Source organism: Colias eurytheme, chromosome 18 (assembly GCF_061535395.1).
Source record: "Colias eurytheme isolate Ceu_HAF_F1 chromosome 18, ilColEury1 Martin Lab GWU primary, whole genome shotgun sequence".
In the NCBI taxonomy this organism is placed as follows: domain Eukaryota; kingdom Metazoa; phylum Arthropoda; class Insecta; order Lepidoptera; family Pieridae; genus Colias; species Colias eurytheme.
In genome coordinates, this window is record NC_142997.1 from 5430876 (window position 1) to 5452931 (window position 22056).

At 32.5% G+C, this 22056-nt stretch overlaps 1 protein-coding gene across 5 annotated transcripts; it reads left to right on the plus strand.

Annotated features, from left to right (window-relative positions):
* Window positions 1-1286: 1286 nt before the first annotated feature.
* LOC149900636 (synaptosomal-associated protein 25-like) lies at window positions 1287-21467 on the plus strand. 5 transcript variants are annotated; one of them, XR_016457763.1, is made up of 9 exons: window positions 2361-2467; window positions 8232-8325; window positions 9151-9192; window positions 11150-11198; window positions 13840-13957; window positions 14282-14410; window positions 15369-15513; window positions 17158-18828; window positions 19516-21467. XR_016457763.1 is itself a non-coding variant. In XM_090112747.1 (8 exons), exons 2-8 carry the CDS (start codon window positions 8233-8235, stop codon window positions 19579-19581), a joined length of 642 nt encoding a protein of 213 aa, XP_089968873.1. In that variant the 5' UTR covers window positions 1287-1624; window position 8232; the 3' UTR covers window positions 19582-21467. The 5 variants fall into 5 exon arrangements, 3 of the variants coding, with proteins under 3 accessions (XP_089968873.1, XP_089968872.1, XP_089968871.1); XR_016457762.1 differs by lacking the exon at window positions 11150-11198 and adding an exon at window positions 13084-13132; XM_090112747.1 differs by lacking the exons at window positions 2361-2467; window positions 11150-11198; window positions 17158-18828 and adding exons at window positions 1287-1624; window positions 13084-13132.
* Window positions 21468-22056: the final 589 nt, after the last annotated feature.

A 22056-nucleotide genomic window follows, 5' to 3' on the forward strand; every position in this document is an offset into this window, starting at 1 on the left:
AATACATAATATGTGATACATGTATGGAAAGTTAAAAGGTGTAGGTAGTGTAACTCTGAGTTTTACCCTAAAATTGATACTGTGTCAAACTATGTGTTGGTGTATTTTTTTTATGAGACTTAAATAAAATTTTTGTAAACATATTCTCGGTTTTATTTTAACCATGTTAATTGGATTCAATATAAACCTAGCCTTATGAAAAATGGTCTATCGGTTTTGCGACAGTCCCCCGTTTTGCGACAAGAAAAATTTTAGTTTTTACATTTTTTTATTATACGAGACACAAATAATTTGATTTCAATATTTAAAATGGTTTTACTGTTCCGAAATAAAATAACCACTTTGCCGATTTTAATCGAAATGTATTAAGTATCGTAAAAGCTTAGCGTAAAAGTAACGGCTACTTTGGCATCAGCTGTGGCAAAACAGAACTTAAAGCTCGTTTAATAGGAATTTTATTAATTTGTCGACTTCAATTTTCTATTTTTTAAATAATGTATGTTATAATCTTCGTAACACAATCAAAATATTTTGCGTCTTTCTTCGTAGTTAATAGTTACATGAGCATTAATGACTGTCGCAAAACTGACACTTTTTTTCACAGTCCCAATTTATTTTGATGATTTCTCGTAAAACAAATTAATCTGCAAGAAATTAAATACAATTTCACTTACTATGATGTATATTTAAAATTTCTAAATCAAAATTTCATTAAAAATGCAACATTTAAAATTTATCCATAAATTCAGGCATGGTACACTTTTTTTTGAAAACGCTCATTCATTAAAATATACTTTGTATCAGAGACATCTAGTGGTGAATAGAAGAATCGAAATTAATAACTACTACAGCCTCCTTCTAATAGATAGCGCTGTATTCAATTTGAATATTATACGATTCGTGAAATATAATGCAAGTACTATAAAGCACAAAGCAAGCAAAGTATATTTATTAGTCCATGATAGTATATAATAATTATATATATAATAATTATAGCTATAGTAAATACCAACCAATATTAACATAATTTAATGTTTATTACAAAAAGCTATAAATAAATCAGTTTTTTTTTTCTTTAATCGTATTATAAGATTATGAACCCACATTTAAAATTTATTATTTATTATTTTCTTTTTATTTTGAATACCATCTGTTGTCAAATAGCAGAATCATGAATGTTTCAAATGTTTAAATTATAGATGTCACTATAGTAATAATGTTGTTTTTATCAGACATCGACAGATGTCACTTTTACGTTATTTAGGTTTTTTGTCTGCTGCTGAATGTAAAATGTAAATAAAGCTGAGCTGAGCTGCCTACTGTTTCGGAATTATTCACTGCAAATAATTTTTACAACGTAAAATTTAAATGAAATTTTGTATTTATAATTACAAATACGTAATATCATAGCGCGCATGACAATCGAGTCCGGATTTTAATGCGCATAGTCAAAACATTGCGCATTTCTGTGGCTAACCTCATCGACTCAATCGACCAACACTCCTGCTCGAAAGAAGAGAAAGTCTTTCATTTAATCTTTGTGTTCTGTTAAGTGCTTATTGTGTACTCAGTGGTCTTCACAGGATTTTGAAGGAATTTCTGAAGACCTACAATAAAAAAACAAGTAAGTGGCACTCTAGACATTAATTTTACACTCCCATTTTTGTCCTCAAACATCATATTGTACTATATTCTTATAAACGAATGTATGTACATATATTTAAGTCAATACTTAATACACGAATCCTTCATTAAAAATTGCAGAAATTAAATAAAAAAGAGAATATACCTCCAACAAGGAACTAAAATTAGTAATCGTTTGTATGATATCATTAAAAGTTTTATCATATGACGTCATACATCTATTTCTCTTCAAAAATCATCAAAAAATTAAAACGGCGAATCCCAAAGCAATTACTGTAATTATATAAATGGTTTCATTTAATTTGTAACTAATAATAGGTACCTACAACGATCCTCAGTAAAAACTGATAATATTTAAAATTTTAGAATTAAAAAATATTCCTCATTTACTATAGGCCTGGAAGAATGAAATAATGTACCTTCCTATTTCCTAATTAATTATCATATGGCTGATATTATGTCAATCATTTTACAACACATTAGTATGGTCATTGTTTATTTTCCTGAATTGTTTCTAACTGAAAAAATTAAATACACACATATTATTAGAATAGAATCATCTCAAAATATGTAACAGAGCAGGTGTAATAGTTAATACATTATTATTTATATTTTATTCATCAATCACAATATAGTACTTACAATATTTTTACATAGCAATATTTTCCTGAAACTGACAGTACTGAAAATTATTTATCTGTGCTGTCTTCAGAGTGGCTGATTTCACCAAACAAATAGGATACCTAGGAGAGAAACATTAAGTTTTATTAATAATTATTCATTAATATAAATAAGCTTGTACAATGGAGCCTTTATTACCCAAGTAAGTTCCATTCAAATTACAAATCTAAAAATATAGGTATGTACAGCAAATCAATTTAAAAGGATACCTATTAAAAGAAATATTGATTTCACAAGTTGGTTAATAAATGGGAGTGTTCAGTGTAAGCTTGGGTTATGTACATAATATTTAACTAAAGATATGAATATTAATTATTCGAATTAAATGTAGTTTATTTTTCGCTATAATTAAGTTGAATACATAATTTACTACAATGAGAGACAACCCAGGTTTCACTAAAATAATATAAAATACCTACTATGCTATGTGTATGAGAAATAAGCAGAGTATAGTTTATCCGTATAACTAAATAAACTATTGAGCGAGTAAATTAAAATAAAATATAAATTAAATTCCATTTTCACAAATAAGGAATACTCAAAAAAAACAGAATATCATGATCATATTTGAAAATAAAATAAGTTTAGTATCTTCTTAATCTTTATGCTTACAGTTCCTATTAGTGTGATTTAAGAAAGTGATGTGCGCTGTGCTTGTAGAAATAAGGTTTCAATAATTGAGTTTTACATCAAGCAATATTCTGGTCAAGCGCTACCCTCTTGTGCATAAAAAATAAAAGAAAAGAAGGGTTTGCTAATACTACCACTAAAAGTTTGAATTTCAATTAAACTGTATGATTTTATGTATCACCTCAAATATTACTCATGTGTGGTGCTAATCATGAGCTAAGTAACAGAAATGATTCATGACATGTACATGCTGTTGTTTACTTGGCTTAAATGATATTCTCAGAGGTGATTTACTGAGAACTCTGCACTTAACTATCAGGTTATAATATGCATAAGCTGAGATTTACTTTTCTGTTTTTTTCATTTCTACTAAATAGCAAAACAGTTTGAACTTATTAATTTTATTGAGAGTTTCAATGAATATTGATTTTACTTACATGTATTTGCTTTTATATTTCATGAAAAGACATTATTTTTGATTAATTTTGTATCGCTATCACAAACTTTTTTTACCTTTGTCTCATTTATTTGAGAAATGGTCCAGAAAGGAGCAATAAAAGGAACAATCTATAACTAATTATTATAAAATAATAAAAATATAAATAGTTTATACGAAGTGGTCATCAATTTCTTCAACAAGATTATACTGAATAATCCAGTTTATTATTGAAGTCTATCTTAAGTTCTTAATAAAATTAGTTAAGTCCTAGATAATAAATACAACTACATAAGGTGACCACTTTTTAAACTACCGGTCAAAATTGAAATAACAAAAAAATGCTTGTTATCCAAGGTCTCCACCAAAATTTGGTATCATAGAGCCATCATTTTGTTATTTGCCCACTATATTATGTCATGTAATTTAAATGTAAAGATGTAAAAGATTGATGCATTCAAAAAAATCAATTCAATTCTTATAAAAATAAAATTAATAATGATTTGTACCCTCATTTTGGTACAAACTTGGGATTGTCCTCGAAGGCCACATTTCGCAGTTTGCGTGATTCGGCACATGAATAATCTAGCACGGGGACCGCGTTTGCCTCCATTTACGCAAAATTATGGGATATGCCTATAGATATGGGTCAAGGTTACACGAATAATGGGGTGCCAACGTTTAGGGACGATTTACAATCCTCAGACATTTTATGTTGATTGTGTTGTTAGGTTTATATAATTATTTTTGCACAGGATGAGTCCGTCGAAGTTTTTACGTCTTAAGGCACGTAATACGCGTGTTTTAGTATTAGCAAATAGTTAGATAAAGTGTTCTGGCGTATCATCGATGTATATTTAAAGAAAAAAGGAAGATTTCAGCTAAAACAAACTTTATTTAATGGAATATTTTGTATTATGTACCTTTTCCAGACCATTTTGTGTTTCACAAATAATATAATATAATCAACACAGTTAAATGTTTCATTCGTAACGTTATAAAAAGAAAGAATAGTTACTCGTGATATAATTTAAACGCAGTGAAGTATGATTATAAGTGCATACACTGATAATAGATCAACAATTTTCCACCCACTAGAGACTAGAATGTAATATGCAATATACTTCCAGTGAGGTGGAAAATCTGTTTGTGTATTGAACTCTATTGGAGAGATCAAGCCGCTGCGATCATAGGAGCATTGAACGTTCTACGAATTATAGATAACTTTAAACGATTTTTCATAGCGAATGCTATTGTCCCGTGTCAGACCTTATTTAAATACTGATATTTCTGAACTATATCTATTCAACTTCTCATGTACGAACTCGATCATAAAATACCGTTCCATTCGTGTCAAGAACCTCACGTAATTTGGCAACCCACATGTCCGATCTGCAAGGATGAGGCTGATGTATATTATGTTTGTGAATTTCTTATTCACGCCTCTCCAATCACTTTGCCTTTTGCGAAAAAACTTGATCATTGGCAATTTGCTGATATTCCTTAACAAAAATGTCCCCCGCCCCCTTCGTTTATACAGAATTAATTACTAAATATAGAATTTGTATTCAGTGCTTAAAGGTATTATAAAAAAATTATAATCTTATATATAAAAATGAATCGCAAAATGTGTTGGTAAGCGCATAACTCGAGACCGTTCTCGAGTTCCGAAATCGGTTCAGCCGTCTGAACCGATTTCGATAATTCTTTTTTTATTATATTCCTTGAAGTACGAGGATGGTTTTTATGTAGAGAAAACGTAAATATGTACCACGGGCGAAGCCGGGGCGGACCGCTAGTATTGAATAAAAATGCTTTCTATACAAAGGGATTAGAAACATATCAATGTAAATATTTTTTTAATGATGGGTCAAGATAAGAACAAATTATAAAGTGAATGAATTTCTCAGTCCATTCCAGAATTCAAAACTTTGTGTAAACGGAATAAAATTTTCATCAGTATCGTAGATCCAGGCGAAGTAATACATATTGCGATTCAATCAAGTAATTCATGGAAACCCGTTATATAATTGGATTAAGTCAATACAAATAAACGCCAAAACATCATTATCATCAGAACTCTCCTTTGATGTTGAGTTAGGTATTTACCTAAATTAGAAATATAGAATTTATTCTTCATTTGTATTCTGATATCTCGAACCGTGGATATTCTTAAATTGTTTAAAAGCATTTATACAAAAAAGGGTTAAAGTGTCTTATAATTAAAAGCGCATAAGGATAATAATTATGCTGGAAAATCGAATTATTTGTGGAGGTTTTAAGTCCATTGTCCATAGATTAAATTGTTTATACGTCTCTAGCACGTATGGCTATGGTCAATAGTAAAATCTTATCAGACTTATTTTTCTTGACTGGTATACATACTGTACATGACAATCTACTAAAGTAACCAACCACCTGCTTAAACGTAAATTCAATATAATTTCATTTATTAAGTTGCTCAGGCGGGTATACTTCGATAATACCGTCATAATAACGTCATACGTTTTGGGCCATAAAATATTTGATAACACCTGAAATAGGATGTACATATTTTATTAATAACCGGTGCATGAAAGGTTGAACGTTGAACAAGTTAAAGTAGCAAGAGGTTGGGGGCAGGGGTGTAACGGCTATGGAGGCGGTGCGCGCGTCTATTGATTTTGCTGAGCTGCTCGTGTGCCCCTGCTCTTGAAATGCCACTGTGCCCACTTCCTAAGAATATGCAAATATTAACCGGCTAGACTTTTCCAGGCCTTTTACTGTAATAGGTCAGCCGTTTATTAACTTCATCGTATAACTTTGTTCTTAGCTAATTTTGTTCCTGCTTTACAGTGGCCTTTCCCCTTTCGTTAATTATATCAAATGCCAATGGGCGTAGGCCTGCGTAGGCGAATACAAACATTTAATAAATTATAAAATCATTTCCAAATTGTCTAATATTATGCATGTCCCACTAAAGATCTTGTTTCCGTCACTTAGCAATTGCCATAAATAAACTTCCCAAATAAGCTCCTCCAGACAAAATTCTTAACAATGGATCCGCTGGTAAAGATCTAATAAATTAAATCCAAACAAAGTTAATTAAAGGACAACATTATTTAATATTAAAGCTGTTTGTAAGCCAGGCACAGCCACTGACACGCTCATTAAAATTCAAAGGTCGGGTCGCGAGAGCACGCCATCGCATGTTGGTTGAAAATTTTACGAGCAAACACTTTTCAGCTTGTTTTCGTAAATCTTACAGTACTTTCCCTTTCTTACAATGATTTACGAGCGGCATTGTTGGCTTGGCTTTGAACACATTCTTGTCACGAAAATAATACAATATTATTCTCGATGGAATTGAACAATTGAATAGAAAATACTTATAAAAAGTTCAATTTATGAATATACAAAAAAAATAAGATTACCTAGGTACTCAATACTCATAAATGGTACACAATCTTGAAGTAATAGCATACAAAATTTAAGTCATAAAAATGGGGAATAAGATATTGTAGAAGGTCTAAATTTAAGGTTATACAATATAATTTATGGTTGCAATAATGTAAGGACTAAGGATACACATAGGCCGCTTTCTACTAAATACTGGCCGGGAGGCGCTTTTGCACACCCGAAAGAATAAGTATAAACGATAACCTAAATATAGCCTGCAATGTTACATAATGCAAACCCTCTATAATGACACGTGGAAATCAAACGTATTATCATGATCCGCGAATATTTCCGTTCAACGAGGGTGCGAGCAAGGCTGTAGCGTATCTACCCCCTCTTTGTTAGCCAACGTTCAAGGTCATGACGTAGTGCCACCCCGTTTATTTATATTTACCAAGTTCACAATCACGTTTTGTTAGCAAAATGCTTGAAGCATAATGAAACTGTCTTCTTCAGTGCAAGTTCATATCTAGGATTTCTGCATTGAACATTTTCATAGTGTTGAATTTATATTTTTCTCCGTTCTATTGTTTGTCTTCATCTTCATTACACGTTTAAGTATTAAAATAAAACAAACATTTTCTTGACATAGTTTCTTTTTATCCTCTACATAATTTTATTTTTATCGTTTCTATACATTTACCCTTCATTTACCTATCAGTTTAAAATACATATTACTTTAGTCAATAAATTAAATGTGACAATTATTGTACCTTATGAGTAGGTACTTGGATTATATTATTTATATTACAAATATAAATACGTACTAAGACTTCTAAGCAAAATAACGTCGTTTCCGTGTCGTGACCATTAAATATTTAAGGTTATTCGTTATCAAGATGCATTGAAATTAAGTGCCTTAGAAAAAAAACAGCCAAAACCGACTATACAAATTATGATTCAATGAATCACAGAATAAAAAAAAGGAAAATTCTACATTGTAGCAGCAATTACAATGGTGTATGCGTAATACTTGATGTTGTCATACAAACGAACTTGATTCATCACGTTTATTATGGTCTTTAATTTAATGTAATCGCAACCTTGCAGAATAATCAAATCTTTGTTTCCAATTTCAATTAAATATTTCGTAAGTAACGGTGTCCCAAAATTTTAACTTTTTTTATTTTAAGCAAGTGACCTGGGAAGATATTGTAGATCTCAACCTATCTCACATAACTCGTGCCGATATAGTAGGTAGAATAGTAATTTCAAATATAACACCAATAATACTATTGAATAAAAATTATAGTATCGTCCGGCCACGACTAAAATTTCAAAGGTTTCATCTATATCCACGGCAAAAGAGTTCCTTAAATCCTTAATCAAGGGTTCATTAAATAAGCGTTTGAAAATATTTTCATTAGGTATTTGTTGTTTAAATTAACATAATTTTTTGCAGGATGCCTGCTGCCGTACCACCCCCCGCCGAAAATGGCGCGCCGCGCAGCGAGCTAGAACAGCTCCAATTAAAAGCGGGCCAAGTTACTGATGAGGTTTGTATGAATACTGACTGCTATATTATGCTAAACCACTTTCCCTGCCCGTGCACCTTTAACCTACTGCAAAATTCCATAAAAATCTGACATTTCTTCATTTATTAATCACAGGACATTGTTAAAAACAAAGGTCAAAGTAGGTGTATACTATTAAGGATTATCTGGAATTAAATATCTGTAATTATCATGTATAAGATTTGCTCTAACCTATTAAAATATTTAATGAAGATCTACGCTCGAATATATAATTTCAATTTAATCAGTGTATTGAGTTTCAAAGAAGTATACAAGTGCAAAGTTCCACGTGGGAGGAAAGTTTGCTTCAAGGTTAATTGGGTTACCCGAGCAACGGGATAATTGCTATACTGAACAACGCAGTAAAGGAATATTTAAAATATTTTATTAGATGAGTTCGTGACTGGAACTAGCCACTAATGTCTCCTAACTATTCTATTTCTATCCTAATATTCCATGTCTACATGGGATCTCCCAAACACAACTCCAGTTCGGCAACAAATCTGCAAAGATGGATTTTGAATTAATAGAGACAGCAAGCCGCGTCGACTTATTTCCTTCTTAAAAAAGTACAGTACTCAGTAATAATTGTTATGACATTTTAATTTGATATATATTTGCCAACATCCTAAAAGGATTATTGCAACATTATTTGTTTTGGAACCTCAGGATTCAATTTCTTGTTGGGTACAATTAGATTGGCAGAGCAAAGACGGCCTGCCATCACCTGAATAACTATGTATGTGAAAGCTACATGCGCTGGACCTGTATTTATATGTTACTAATATGCTTTTATCTCAATTTCAGTCTCTGGAGTCGACACGCCGTATGATGCAACTATGCGAGGAGGTAGGTTTCTTTCGTGCTCTTATATTCGTTTTTATAAAAATTAATAATATGAATAATTCTGCCATTGTTAACTCAAAATTAACTTGAATACGTTTCCATTAGAAATTGTATAATGGCAGCAGAAATGGCATGAAATGTCGAGAATACCTTCCAAGTAATTATTTAATAGATCTTAATTTTATTTAATATTTGTGAAGTTCATAGTTTCAGATAAACAACTTTAAAGTCCATTCTATCAAAATGAAAAGATGTAATAATAAATTCTCTTTGTGGAGAATTGAAACTGTGTTGAACATATAGATGCGGTTTCGTTATTTCAGACGTGTTTCATTTTCCGTAAAATTTTGTTTCCCCCGATAGTCCCCAAATATTTTTGTTGATTTATTCCATTGGTTATATAATTATTTGTGACCATCTGTGAGAGAGGTGTTCTCGATGCGAGGGAGTGAGGGGTATTGCGGAAGTGTCCTGGGTAGCCCCTAACTCGGTTTGACCCTAAGCCCCCCGTACCCTTTAGGGCGCAGCCTCTGCTATCCTTGGCTGTTGTGTTTCGATGTCGCTAATGTTATATATTATTCGATGTGTATGTATATTATCTATTGTAGCTTTCGATTTATGTTTTCTTTTCTTTTTTGGTTATTGATTTATTTGAAACCTTATGCCAATATAATTGAATATGATATTATATTTATTTTATCGTTATTATATGGGTGTTGCATGATCCGTGTCTAAATGTGTCCAACTGTTAGAGATTTCTTAGCCCTTTGTGTTGTTCGTAGCGTTTTACCTAAACAATTGTGGATTGAAAGAATCCTATTCCTCAATATTGGAATTGACAGTTAACAAAGACGTAATTAAAATTTTGTTAAAGAAATCTAAAACAAAATATTTCACAAATAATTAACTGTCAAGTCCTTTTTTTAAACCAAGTTAGATGTTTATTTCTCCATAGCATGAAAGCCCATTATAATAGAATGAATCCAAAAGTCCTCCTTAGAGTCAGATGTTAATCAGTGTACCCTTAGTAAATATATGTTCAAATAATTGCGCTTCTTCCAAATATAGTTTTGTGATTTTGCTTGGGCTTGCTTCAAACAAAACCCTTTTAATATCTTATTAAAACTTCTGTTAAATTTCCTTCTGCCATATAGGCGAATCACTTCTCTGATGCACCTTCTTTATATTCCTTTAATGAGTTCAATCTTTACAACACTTCCATATTGACAGTTGATAATTTCATAACAAAGAATATGAATGTCCAATTTACGTTTTTACGAACAACCCAAACAATTCTCTACCAATAATCTTCTCTTAATTTATTTATTTCTTCTTTTAGTTTGTTCTGTATTAGGTCTCTGTGTAGTGGCTGCTCTCTGTTGTTGACTGTAATCTTTTATTGTATGATTTCATGCCTTCTCGAACATTCACATACTACCAAAATGGGCGTTAACACGCGCCGTACCTGCCACTAGACTCCAACAGATATATCGAGCTACACCTTGCAAACTCTCACAACAAATACAGAACAGTCGAATACTTATGTCATTACTCTAGATACTTTTATTTTACTCCTATTTTTATTTGAGTTTTAATAAAAATATATATTTTTTAAGACATTTTTTTAAGTTATCTCTTATAGGTTAGATTACGTAACAATATTACGTTGTCAATATATATTACTGCTGCAAACATGTCTGTACAAATGTTCTTTAACAAACACAGTGCCAACTTCGCATTACTCAACACCGTTCAAACTTAGGACATCTTCGGACTGTATGGATGAGGAAAGCTAAATTCATACAGTCGGAAATGCCCTTCAAACACAATATAACAAGTACTGAACACTGCTCGTGTAGCCAGAGGTGCCACGAGCGGCTCTCGCCCACTATCCATTCACTCCACTGTACCCCTCACAACTAACATGCTCTCTGACTTTTTGTTTCTGCGGCTGGTTTAGAGCAAGGAGGCCGGCATACGAACTCTGGTCGCTCTAGATGACCAGGGAGGTGAGTGAAATGCAAATTGCAACACTAAGTTACTTACAGTTTTGTCTATTTTACCTTTCGCTAACCATGTTGGAGCATCCTAGGATTTTCGCTCAGCCGAAGAGGGTGTTTGGTAACGAAATCCAGGGGAAATTCACCGCTATTTGAGAATAACATTTTTATATATTGCATGCAAAGATGCTGGCTTCCGATTAACTTTTCTTTTGGTTTTTCTGATGTGTGTCTTAACAAATTTACCAAGAACGCCCGCATCTTTGTATTATTTTTCATTATGTAGTTAATATACACCACTTTGCACTACTTGACAGCGAGCGCTATTTTCAACGTCGACGCCGGCCAAATCGAATAAGATTACATTACAAACGAATCGTTTTCTGATCGTACGATACTTTTACATTCCGCATTTCAAATATTAAACTCGACCTACTTAAATCACATAACTGAGAAAGATCGTATAAAGTAAATTCGAAACGCTTCTCCTCAACGCACGACTCTTAACATCACACAAAATAATTCATGAATCATGAGAAACTGAGCACAAATACGACTTTAATCTGGTTTTTACCTGCAAGCTTCACTGCATGCATGTCGTTGTTCGAGTAGTGTGTGTTAGTGCCGAGCGGCCGCGGCCGGCGGAGTGGAATGCCACAGCGAAGACGGATACGTGTAATGAATATGGACAGCGGGCCAAACGCTGGCAGTATGTGACTAAGCGAAGAGTAGATGTCCGCCGGCCGCGTCGCTCCTGCGCCGCACGCGCACCGCCGCACGCCGCGTAGGGCGCTGCGCCGCTCGCCACGCCGCCGCACGCTCCGCACCCGCGCGCGTCCCGTGCGGTCCCCGCCGACACCCGTGCACTGTTGAGCACCCGTCCCCCGCCACCCCACACACACCCTAAGACTCTCTCCTGCGATATATTATTTTGATTTGTATTTTATGTATAGAGCGAGGACGCCGGGGGGCAAGCGCTTCATATGTTGAGTCACCAGGGCGGTAAGAGTTAAATTGAACACTGGGTAGTCGAGCCGTGAGAACGTCTGTGTTGAATGTGCAGTATAATAAATTAATCTCTATGTTTTTCTTTGACGTTTCTCTTGAATAACGACTTATCTCAGATCGATGTTGCGTATGTTCTATGTTTCGATGGGGATGATTATGACAACATAGTGTAAATAGAGAAGCCCGATGGCCGTTCGTTGCTAATTGTCGCCAAAACTATTTCTCTATCCTTTGCTGAAGATTTAATTTGTATGAGCTGCGCAATCTGTTTAGTTCTTCCGTTGATGTTATCGATCGGAACGCTTTTTATAGGTATATTTATTTATCTTTCCGAATTTACTATTCTCTTCTCTTTATCATTCTGCGATATTGATATGTTTGCGCGTTTACCAATTGTCTGTTGACGTATAGAGTATTTATGGTATACGCCTTCATCTCCATGGCTAGCAGCGTACTATTAATGTTAGTGCAGTAGGTCTGTTACTGTTAGCTCGATGCGATATATGTCTGTCTGCGAGGCGGGCGGCACCACCTCCGCGCCGCTCCCTCCTCCACGTAAAATAGCTCAAAATTTACTGTAATTATTATCATACTTTGCTACAATCACTCATACAAGAATGGCTTTATTTTTACGCTAATTTGCTAATATATTCATTCGACACCATCGCCGGAGGAGTGGCCGCCCGCCGAATTGCGGCTCACCGTGATCATGTTCATGTGTTATGTTTATTTTGTTTTGTTATTTAGTTATCATTTTGAGTTATAATGAGTATGAGATGTCCCGAGGCGAGGCGCCCGCCCGAGCGCAGCCCGCGCGCGCGCGCCGCTCCCGTCCTCTCACCTCATTCGTTTGGCGAGCTATAGTGACATCATTATTGTGTTGTAGAGTCACGAGGTGGGCATGAAAACCCTGGTCATGCTGGATGAACAGGGCGGTAAGCATCGAGTAGTACTACTTTACATCTCTCATAACTTAGTAAGGCTTTGTCTGAAATACCAGTCAATATTGTTTATGGAAAATCATTATATACTTGAAATTTCAATTGAAAATATGCTAACAGTTTAATAAGAATGGATAAATAATGAAGGTAAAATTTATCATCACCATGTATTAAAATTAGTTAATAATTGTCGTGTCTCCGGTCTCTGCTGCTCACGGAGACTTTGAGATTAAAAATTATCATTGTGTTATGTACTCGAAACGAATCATCTTTTAGTTATTTTCTCACGCATCTAGCTATGCACGACTATTTTAATCTTGCTGTGATTGCATGAGTAGAGTTTACTATTTATATTGTTATTATTATAAATGTTAGCTATAACGAGTATTTGGTATTCACTTAGTAATCAGCACATACATCATTATCAAGGTAAAAGTAAATTTAGTTATCAATAATTAACCGGGACGAGTGTAGGGCAAGGAGGTAGTAAATTTGAATTTTCTTCCGCGATCTTTTGAAATATCAAATATTGTTTGAGATTATTTTGGCCTACACTTATCCCGGTTATTGTCGAGAGCGTTGAGAATTTACAAAAAAATACACGATTAAATAAAAAAAGTCGCGAAAGTAAAGTTTAGGTGCTTTAAAGAAATTGTGGATGATCAAGGGTCGCCTCTTAAACATGACTTGTGTGTAAACAGAGCAATTGGATAGAATCGAGGAGGGCATGGATCAGATCAACGCTGATATGCGTGAAGCGGAGAAAAATCTGTCGGGAATGGAGAAATGTTGTGGCATCTGCGCGCTGCCCTGCAACAAGTACGAAACGCTTTTGTATTTCAATGTTACATGCCCCTTTTCAGAATCAGCATACAATTATTTTCAAGACTTAAGATCAAAGGAGAAAACTTAATTATGAACCGGTTCATAACTAAACCAATAATAGGCCTTCGCGGTGGTAAAGTCAATCAAGCTGAAACTATAAATTTAATAAAATCTAAATTTTTTGTAGAATTTTGATTTAATGTTACTTGATAGCTTTTTACCTACTACGTCTCACAGGGCCTAAATCCCATAAAGAAAATTACTAGCTTTAAACTAAACTAATCAAGAAATATAACCAGAGCATGATCACAATTCCAGGGGTGCATCATTCAAAGAAGACGATGGGACATGGAAGGGCAACGATGACGGCAAAGTGGTGAACAACCAACCGCAGCGGGTGATGGACGAGCGCAATGGCATCGGCCCACAGGCTGGGTATATTGGCAGGTTCGTATCTTTCTGAGGTATATATAATAAAGAGTATAGATAGAATGGTACGTAGAACAAAATTTTCAGGTAATAACAAAAATACTACCCAAAAAAATAGAAGGTTAAAAAACAACATTACATAAATAAGATGAATGGAATGTTACATTAAAGAATCATATTACATTAAAGAAATTTAGATTTGGAGGCATTTTATTAATGAGGATAACGTTTCTATCGTACCAATCGTACTTACTTTTGCTGCTGTTCGACTTGTACATACTAATTTACAGCTGTCTTGTCGGCAGTAAAAAGAACTGGCTTCGTTCTAATTAAAACTGTCTAAACTACGTATTTGCAAGAGTAAGCAATGTTCAAGAAAATATTTGGAGCGCAACTTCGACTATGGCTTCTGGTATATAAATACGATCGTGACACTAATCTGATTATAAATAGGTAGTTAATTATAATCTTTATTAGATCTATATTCACTTGTAATTTCATGAATCTATGTAGGTTAATAACAAAATTAATTACTTAAATAATTTCGAAAATTTTGTCATTTTTTTTTTTCTCTTTTACATACAAAACATTTAAATGATATAAAACTAAAATATTAAATTTATGAGATAAGTTTGAAATGTTTGATCAGATTGTATTTTATTCATTTGAATTTTATAGGCGATTTTAAGTACCCTGTTTATAGTACGTCTATGCTTATATATATGCATATCCTAATTATTACACGCTTTATATTAGCTTCACCTGTATGTTTGTTTGTTTGTAACCGACTTCTTTGGGCGCGATTTTGACCCACTTTAAACAGCCAGATTTCGTTCAAACTTTGTAGATTTATTGAGGACCGATAACAATACACTAATTTGACAAAATTTTCTATTTTTTAGTTCGGTTTTCTATAAAAAGCGTGTTTTTTAGTTTTTTTTTAACTATTATTTTTAAACGTGATATCTCTTTGCAGGATAACGAACGACGCGCGCGAGGACGAAATGGAGGAGAACATGGGCCAAGTGAACACGATGATCGGCAACTTGCGCAACATGGCCATCGACATGGGCTCTGAGCTCGAGAACCAGAACCGGCAGATCGATCGTATCAACCGCAAGGTATTGTGCCTTAGGAATTGCGGTATAGATCGCTCCTTTGGATAGTCGAAAGGAATGGTTGTATAGTCTGTACCGTGCTGAATTTTGGGCAGGATTTTGGTACCTGGGGTTTTGGGCAAAGTTCTCATGAAGAATGATTTATAGTCTTCAGTGTTTTGGGCAATTTTTGTCTAAGTTCTCCAAGTGCTAGGATAAATATACCATGCCATTTTAGTATTTATTGACCTGATTTTGGACAAGGTTGCTTTAGAAAGTAACAGGATAATAAACTATTCCGTAATATGTATGGTAAATTGGCCAATGGTATTATGAAAAAATTTCCAAGGTAACGATAGACATGAAAATTGAAATAAATCGGGATTATTTATTGGTTTGGTAGTGCTTATGTTCATTTGCAAATTGGCTTGTTATGGTGCAGACTATACAATAAAACTTGAATCCATCCATCAAAATAATAGTATTTCTAATAAATAAATAAATAAATAAATCTTTCTGAAGATTTCTCTTTTCAGTTTTCTAAAGTTTAAATCCTTTATTCTACGTTTTAAAATAACTTTTCTTTCATTATATTGCAATATATTTTTCTCATTTAATATTTTCCGCATTCGGAGGTTAAAGTAGGTCAAAGCTGTAATGCCGAAAGAAACTTGGAGCGTGGTCATAACAAAAGTGGATAATTTTTTTCATACTTAAACTTCTTGTTAATAAATAATGAAGTTTATATTTTTCACTACTTTTCTCTACCGGTATAAATTGCCGTATTTGGTTAAGAGAATGTTTAAAAAATGATTTATCATTAAAAATCTGTTTTTTGATGGTATTAATATTGAAGAGGTCCCCCTTTGCAAATCAAAATTGTGCCGTTAAAAATGTAGATAATCGGTGTGAGCTTTTAGTTCCGAATGGACCACGATTGGCACAAACGCTTCAGCACTTGTACAATGTCTATGATCTGCTGATGGTTATAAAGATACCACGTCATTCGTTTCACACATTTTCTTACCATGATGATGAATAGGAGTAGACTCAGTAGATCGATGTTGCTTATTCGCCTGTCCTTTCGACTTTACACGGGTATATTCATATTAATTAAGCTGTGTTGTTTATTTTTGATTCAAAACAAATGTATATTTAGATCCAAGTTGGATCTAATTATATGTTTACACTTGAGATTTTTAATTAAATAATTATGTGGATATACTGGTGTCTGTAGTGTCGTTATTATTAATTAGATATTCAATGTGTAGATCGTTTCTAAATTCTAAATCTCCTCTGTGAATTTTATCCTTATATTTGGCCTCTAGATTTTTAGATTCTTCCGTTTCCCCTATCGTATAGCCTCTGAATCGGCTTAGAAATTTTAGTATAAAACGCATGACGATCACTTAATTATCATTTAATTTTTGCATGCTATATATAATTGGTACGAAAACTAGTATACTGTCCTATGCTATCATAGTAACAACATCCTTGACACATCAATGAACATCTCAGATCTTGGACATGACATTCGATTGTAATTGTAATCTCAACTGTCAATTACTAACATATAACAATCATGAACAATGTGCTCATTTAATGTATCTATTAATGAACATGCTGTTGTGTGAAACAAGACAAGACAAACACTGTTCTGTATCGTAGGGTGAATCGAATGAAACGAGAATAAAGGTCGCCAACCAGCGCGCCCACGAGCTCCTCAAGTAAACGGCGGCTGCGACACACATACACACACACCAGTCTCGTGGTCTCGTCGGTTGCAAACACAACACACTTATACTTACACTTTACTATAACGGGAGCAAAACATGGGTTATACTTATACATATATAGCGAAGGCGGGAATGCGTACGTTGGTGTGCGTGCGCGTACGTAACGTGCACGCACAATAATTGACAATATTTGGAACATTTAGATACTCCTCGATTCAATTTGTAGTAGCGTTTATAATATCGATTATTCCATTCAAGTCTTTAAGCTACTGTTTTGTTTGCAACCGACCAACAATGCACTGAAGAACCAGTATTTTGCTTAGTAATTCTCATTATCCGAGTTATATTATCAATTATAATAATCGTACGAACTTTATGTAGACATTTTGACGTTGTATAGTATCATTGTAATTAATAAAAGGAATGATCAATATGAGTGATGGAGAAATAACGGAAGTAGCTAGGATAACGTGATATACTTTATTTGATAATTGGAATTGAAAGGAATAATAATATTATTGAATCCCTTTAGGGAAAAATAATTATATTGCTTCTATATGATTGATTAGAATCGAACCTTGCGTTTCGCGCTATTTTATTGAATGTGCTGAACTTATTTATTATATCCGGTATTTGCTTTATTTGGTAAGAATACTGTTTAAATAAACAATGATTATGGAAAAAAGGCGTGAAGTTTTGGATATTGTATCTAAGGATGCATTTGTAGCAAAATCTTACAGCAACTTGAAAACAATTGTCTGATAATTTAGCCTAAAATTTTGACCACTACTTAAAAAACTTTCTCAAAACAAAATCTATATATGGATAATAAATTAGAAGAGGAATACGTACGTAAGGATTGGTCGATATGTGATAATAGAATGAAAATAAGTAAATTGATGTGTAAAATAAGATTGATCTGAATACATTCGGATCTTCGTTTGTAAATTTCATAGGAGCATTTATGTTTCAATTATTTTGAATTATTTTTATTACTTATAGTGAGTAGTGACTGCTTCATTCGCATTTATTATTTGCTAACTCAATGTCATTTGTGAGCTATCTTTGAACTAAATTTATCAAGACAATGGTTCAGTAGTTTACTAGAAATCCTAATACCATACAAACTTTCGCATTTATTTCATCTATAAAATTACCTACTAATTTTAAATATTAGTTCCTCAAATATATAACAGTCTGTTAAATTATCTAGACATATCTCTTAACATATCTGCTTCTATGAAATTGATAAAAAAATTTAGTAATTAATTTAGATTTTATTTAAATATGTGCTTATTATTTATTATATTAAATCAATATAATATCGATTGAAAAACATTTTTTTATTATTTTTTTTATTTAAATTTGTATTTCTTTTTTATTTTATTATGAGATTAATAAGTAATATCGGTATGCTTATGAATATACTTTGAGTAATAAAATGCTAGTGTTGTAAAGTGATTTTCTATAATAATGTTATCTACCCTTATATATTCACTATCACATATACAAAGTCCCATTTAGTAAGCTTTTTGTGAATCATAAATGAACACAACCACGAGACATACATATACACAAAACAGAGCATACGAAGAGCAATATTGTAAGTATTGATTATACAATATTTTTTTGTTTAAAGCATATTAGAAAATCGAAATAAACCCATAGATTAGAAATATTTATTTCAATTTTCTAAAATTGACTATAACAATTTTAATTGAACACCGTTTTGTAAATGCACATATGCTACAATAGTTTTGCTTAATACATTTTTTAACTAATACCTAGCCATTATGAAAAATATTTTTTTTTAAAGTCAAGTGTCAGCTTTTGTGATTTTACGCAAATTAATACTGGTCAAAGGACAAATTTAATTTATATGCAATATGTTGTTTTATAGTTTATATTCATACTCGTTATTTGCACACAAATAAAATTTGATAACCAGTCAAGCATATATGGGAAATTTTTCATTTGACCAGGCACTTATCAATCGTTTAAATGCAAGGCCTATAGAAGTCAACGATTATAGAATACAGTATATCATCAACTAATTTATCTAAATAAAAAGAACAAAAAGGAAAAATTACTTTAACAGTAAAAAGTTATGGTTCCTTTTTGCTTGCTACTTGTACTTTTCAAAATTATGTGACACATGTTACATTATAAAAGACTACAATAGTGAATTTTCCAAGTTCATTAACTTTGATATCAATTTATATGTATTTATGTTATGTGTATCATGTACAAAAAATGATTTATTAATATAATAAAATGTAAATGTTTCTAGGGTGAGAGTAACGAGACGCGCATAGCCGTCGCGAACCAGCGAGCCAATAAGCTGCTAAAATCTTAAGCACCACAACGAACGTCTAGGTTTTACAGAATGACGTTAAAAACCTTCCCATATTGGCCTTTATATAAATGGCTCATTGTAACAAAAAGCTATGTATGTACTAAATATCCCAACTTAGAATATACGAAGCATTTATTATCAAATCGCTTCTCTACACACACGACACTTCCCTCTTTTGTATTATATATTTTTAAGCTTCCTCCTCTATTTGTATAAATATGTAAGTGGTGATAAATGTTAAAATGCACTATTTTTGCCAATTTATTTTGTAAGGCGCTAAAGTTCTTATATTTTCCGATTCGTTTTTAACGTGTTTTCATTTTATGGACCAATAACGAGTTTCTGACAGTACAAATGAAGTATATTTCTAGTATTTTCGACATATCAATTCAATTTCCTAATACAATAGACACGATAAAAGTAAAATTAGCGTCATTTTGTACAATCCCAAGAGAGGTGATGAAAGTAATGTAATGGTTAAATGTATATTCGATTCAAATACACACGAATACAATAATGAGCAGAATTGAAAAACATTAAAATGAATTTTATAATATAACGTTGTTACTATTATGTAGTCATTCAATACAAGTTTTAGTCAGACTTTAAAGAAGCTAGTAGAAGCACGAATATTTAATTAGAACTCTGTTTTACTAATTATACTCTATACGTGGAAAGTTTGGCGGCAGAACATAGGTCATAATTTGAAATGTTTATATTTAAGCATATACCTTACAAGATATCGTTATTTTATTTTTCATAAGTACATTGTACATTCGTTAAAATGAATGGAATCCTAGTCTAGTAATGTCTTATGTTATCCCTTAGATAGAAATCTTCTATATTCGCTTGACAAGAGTATTTGCACAAAATTATTTAATGTGCCAAAATAAATTATTGGTTCATTCGCTATATTATATATTTTTCCCTGTTTAGTAGCTAGTGCTTTTCAATTATTATATGTTCCTATTTGTATTAAAAATTCGCTATTCTTACTGAGTTGGTACTTCGGTGTAAATCTATAAATTATTTGAAAATAAGCAATTCGACTGTTACTTTACGACTATGTATTATGAGATTCAGTTATTAGGTTAAGGTAATTTGTGCCTGAAATGTGTATATTTAATTTTATTTACGCTTTCGTCTAGATCGTTAATTTTCGCTAGTTGCATTATCCTGTGTTTAATATTAACTCCTTGATACTTGTTATTGGATTATTTATAAAAGAGCTTCACCAATGTTGAAATGTTGTCACGTGGGTTTGTTAGGGAGCTCTTTCATAGATAACGAATAGCGTAATGTGATTACAAAACAATGCAATAGTCTATTTAATAGTTGAGCATTTAAAAACTTTATTACTTAAAGTATATAATTATTATGTATTGTTGTAAGAGACGAATATGTACCGGCCTTAGTGTAAAGTTTATAGAGACGTTAATGGTATTGGCTTGGCGTTGTTTAACATTAACTTGGGGGAGAATAGTACGACTGCGATTTAAAATGGACCCTATATCAATAGCTCACAGTTCATTTCACTTCGAAGTATACTGTACTCCCTTACGTTAATTAGATTTAAGGAAAATTTTCGAAATTTCTCTATGTCTCTCTCAATCGTATTAGTTTAAGAGTTAAATTTATCTTATTCAATATTAAAGAAAATATTTTAACCGTATCATCTTTACATAATAATTAGTCACGTGTTTAAGTAATCGATTATTCAATAGATGTGTATATTTACCGCCTGCGCAAATATATTCGTTAATATTCAGCCTAATAATACCTACTGTAATACATAGATAAATTATTTTCTTTAAGAGTTAGAGTAATGTATCGTTAGTGTACAATGTTAATTTCTAATTAAATTATTGATTTGTTAAAAGAACTAACCGGTTGTATTATTTATCTCCCATAGTAACTGTATTCTTGTTTGATTGAAATTCATTTTTCAGGAAAATTTTAATATATTGGTAGATTAGAAGATTAGATACAGGGTCTTTAGAAATTTTGTATCACTACGGGCAAATTGATTTCCTTATGGTGCTATTGTAATCTAACGGTATTTACAATTTTACTTGCATGAGACCGATAGTAATAATCGCAATACATACAACACCGTACGATCCTATTTCAGATATCGACACAGTTATTGAGTTCAATCATTCATATAGTTCTAATAAAAAAATCCACGTTCTTAAAACAATAAACATGTGCCGTAATATAATAAAGTCCCCAATATAATAAACCAATCATAAATAATAATAATCCAATTCTCATGAACCAAGTCAGGTAACCGATATCGATCGTGGGTCGCGTACGTGTTATCTATTATCTTTCATATTAGCATTCTGATTTCAGGAGTTGTATGAAAGTTTTAGATAAAGATATTGTGTACGTGCTGATAGCAGCTACGTGCCGTTACCAAACCGAGATATGTCAATAAACAATGTCAGCCCGTCGGCCCCTTTGAGGGATTGT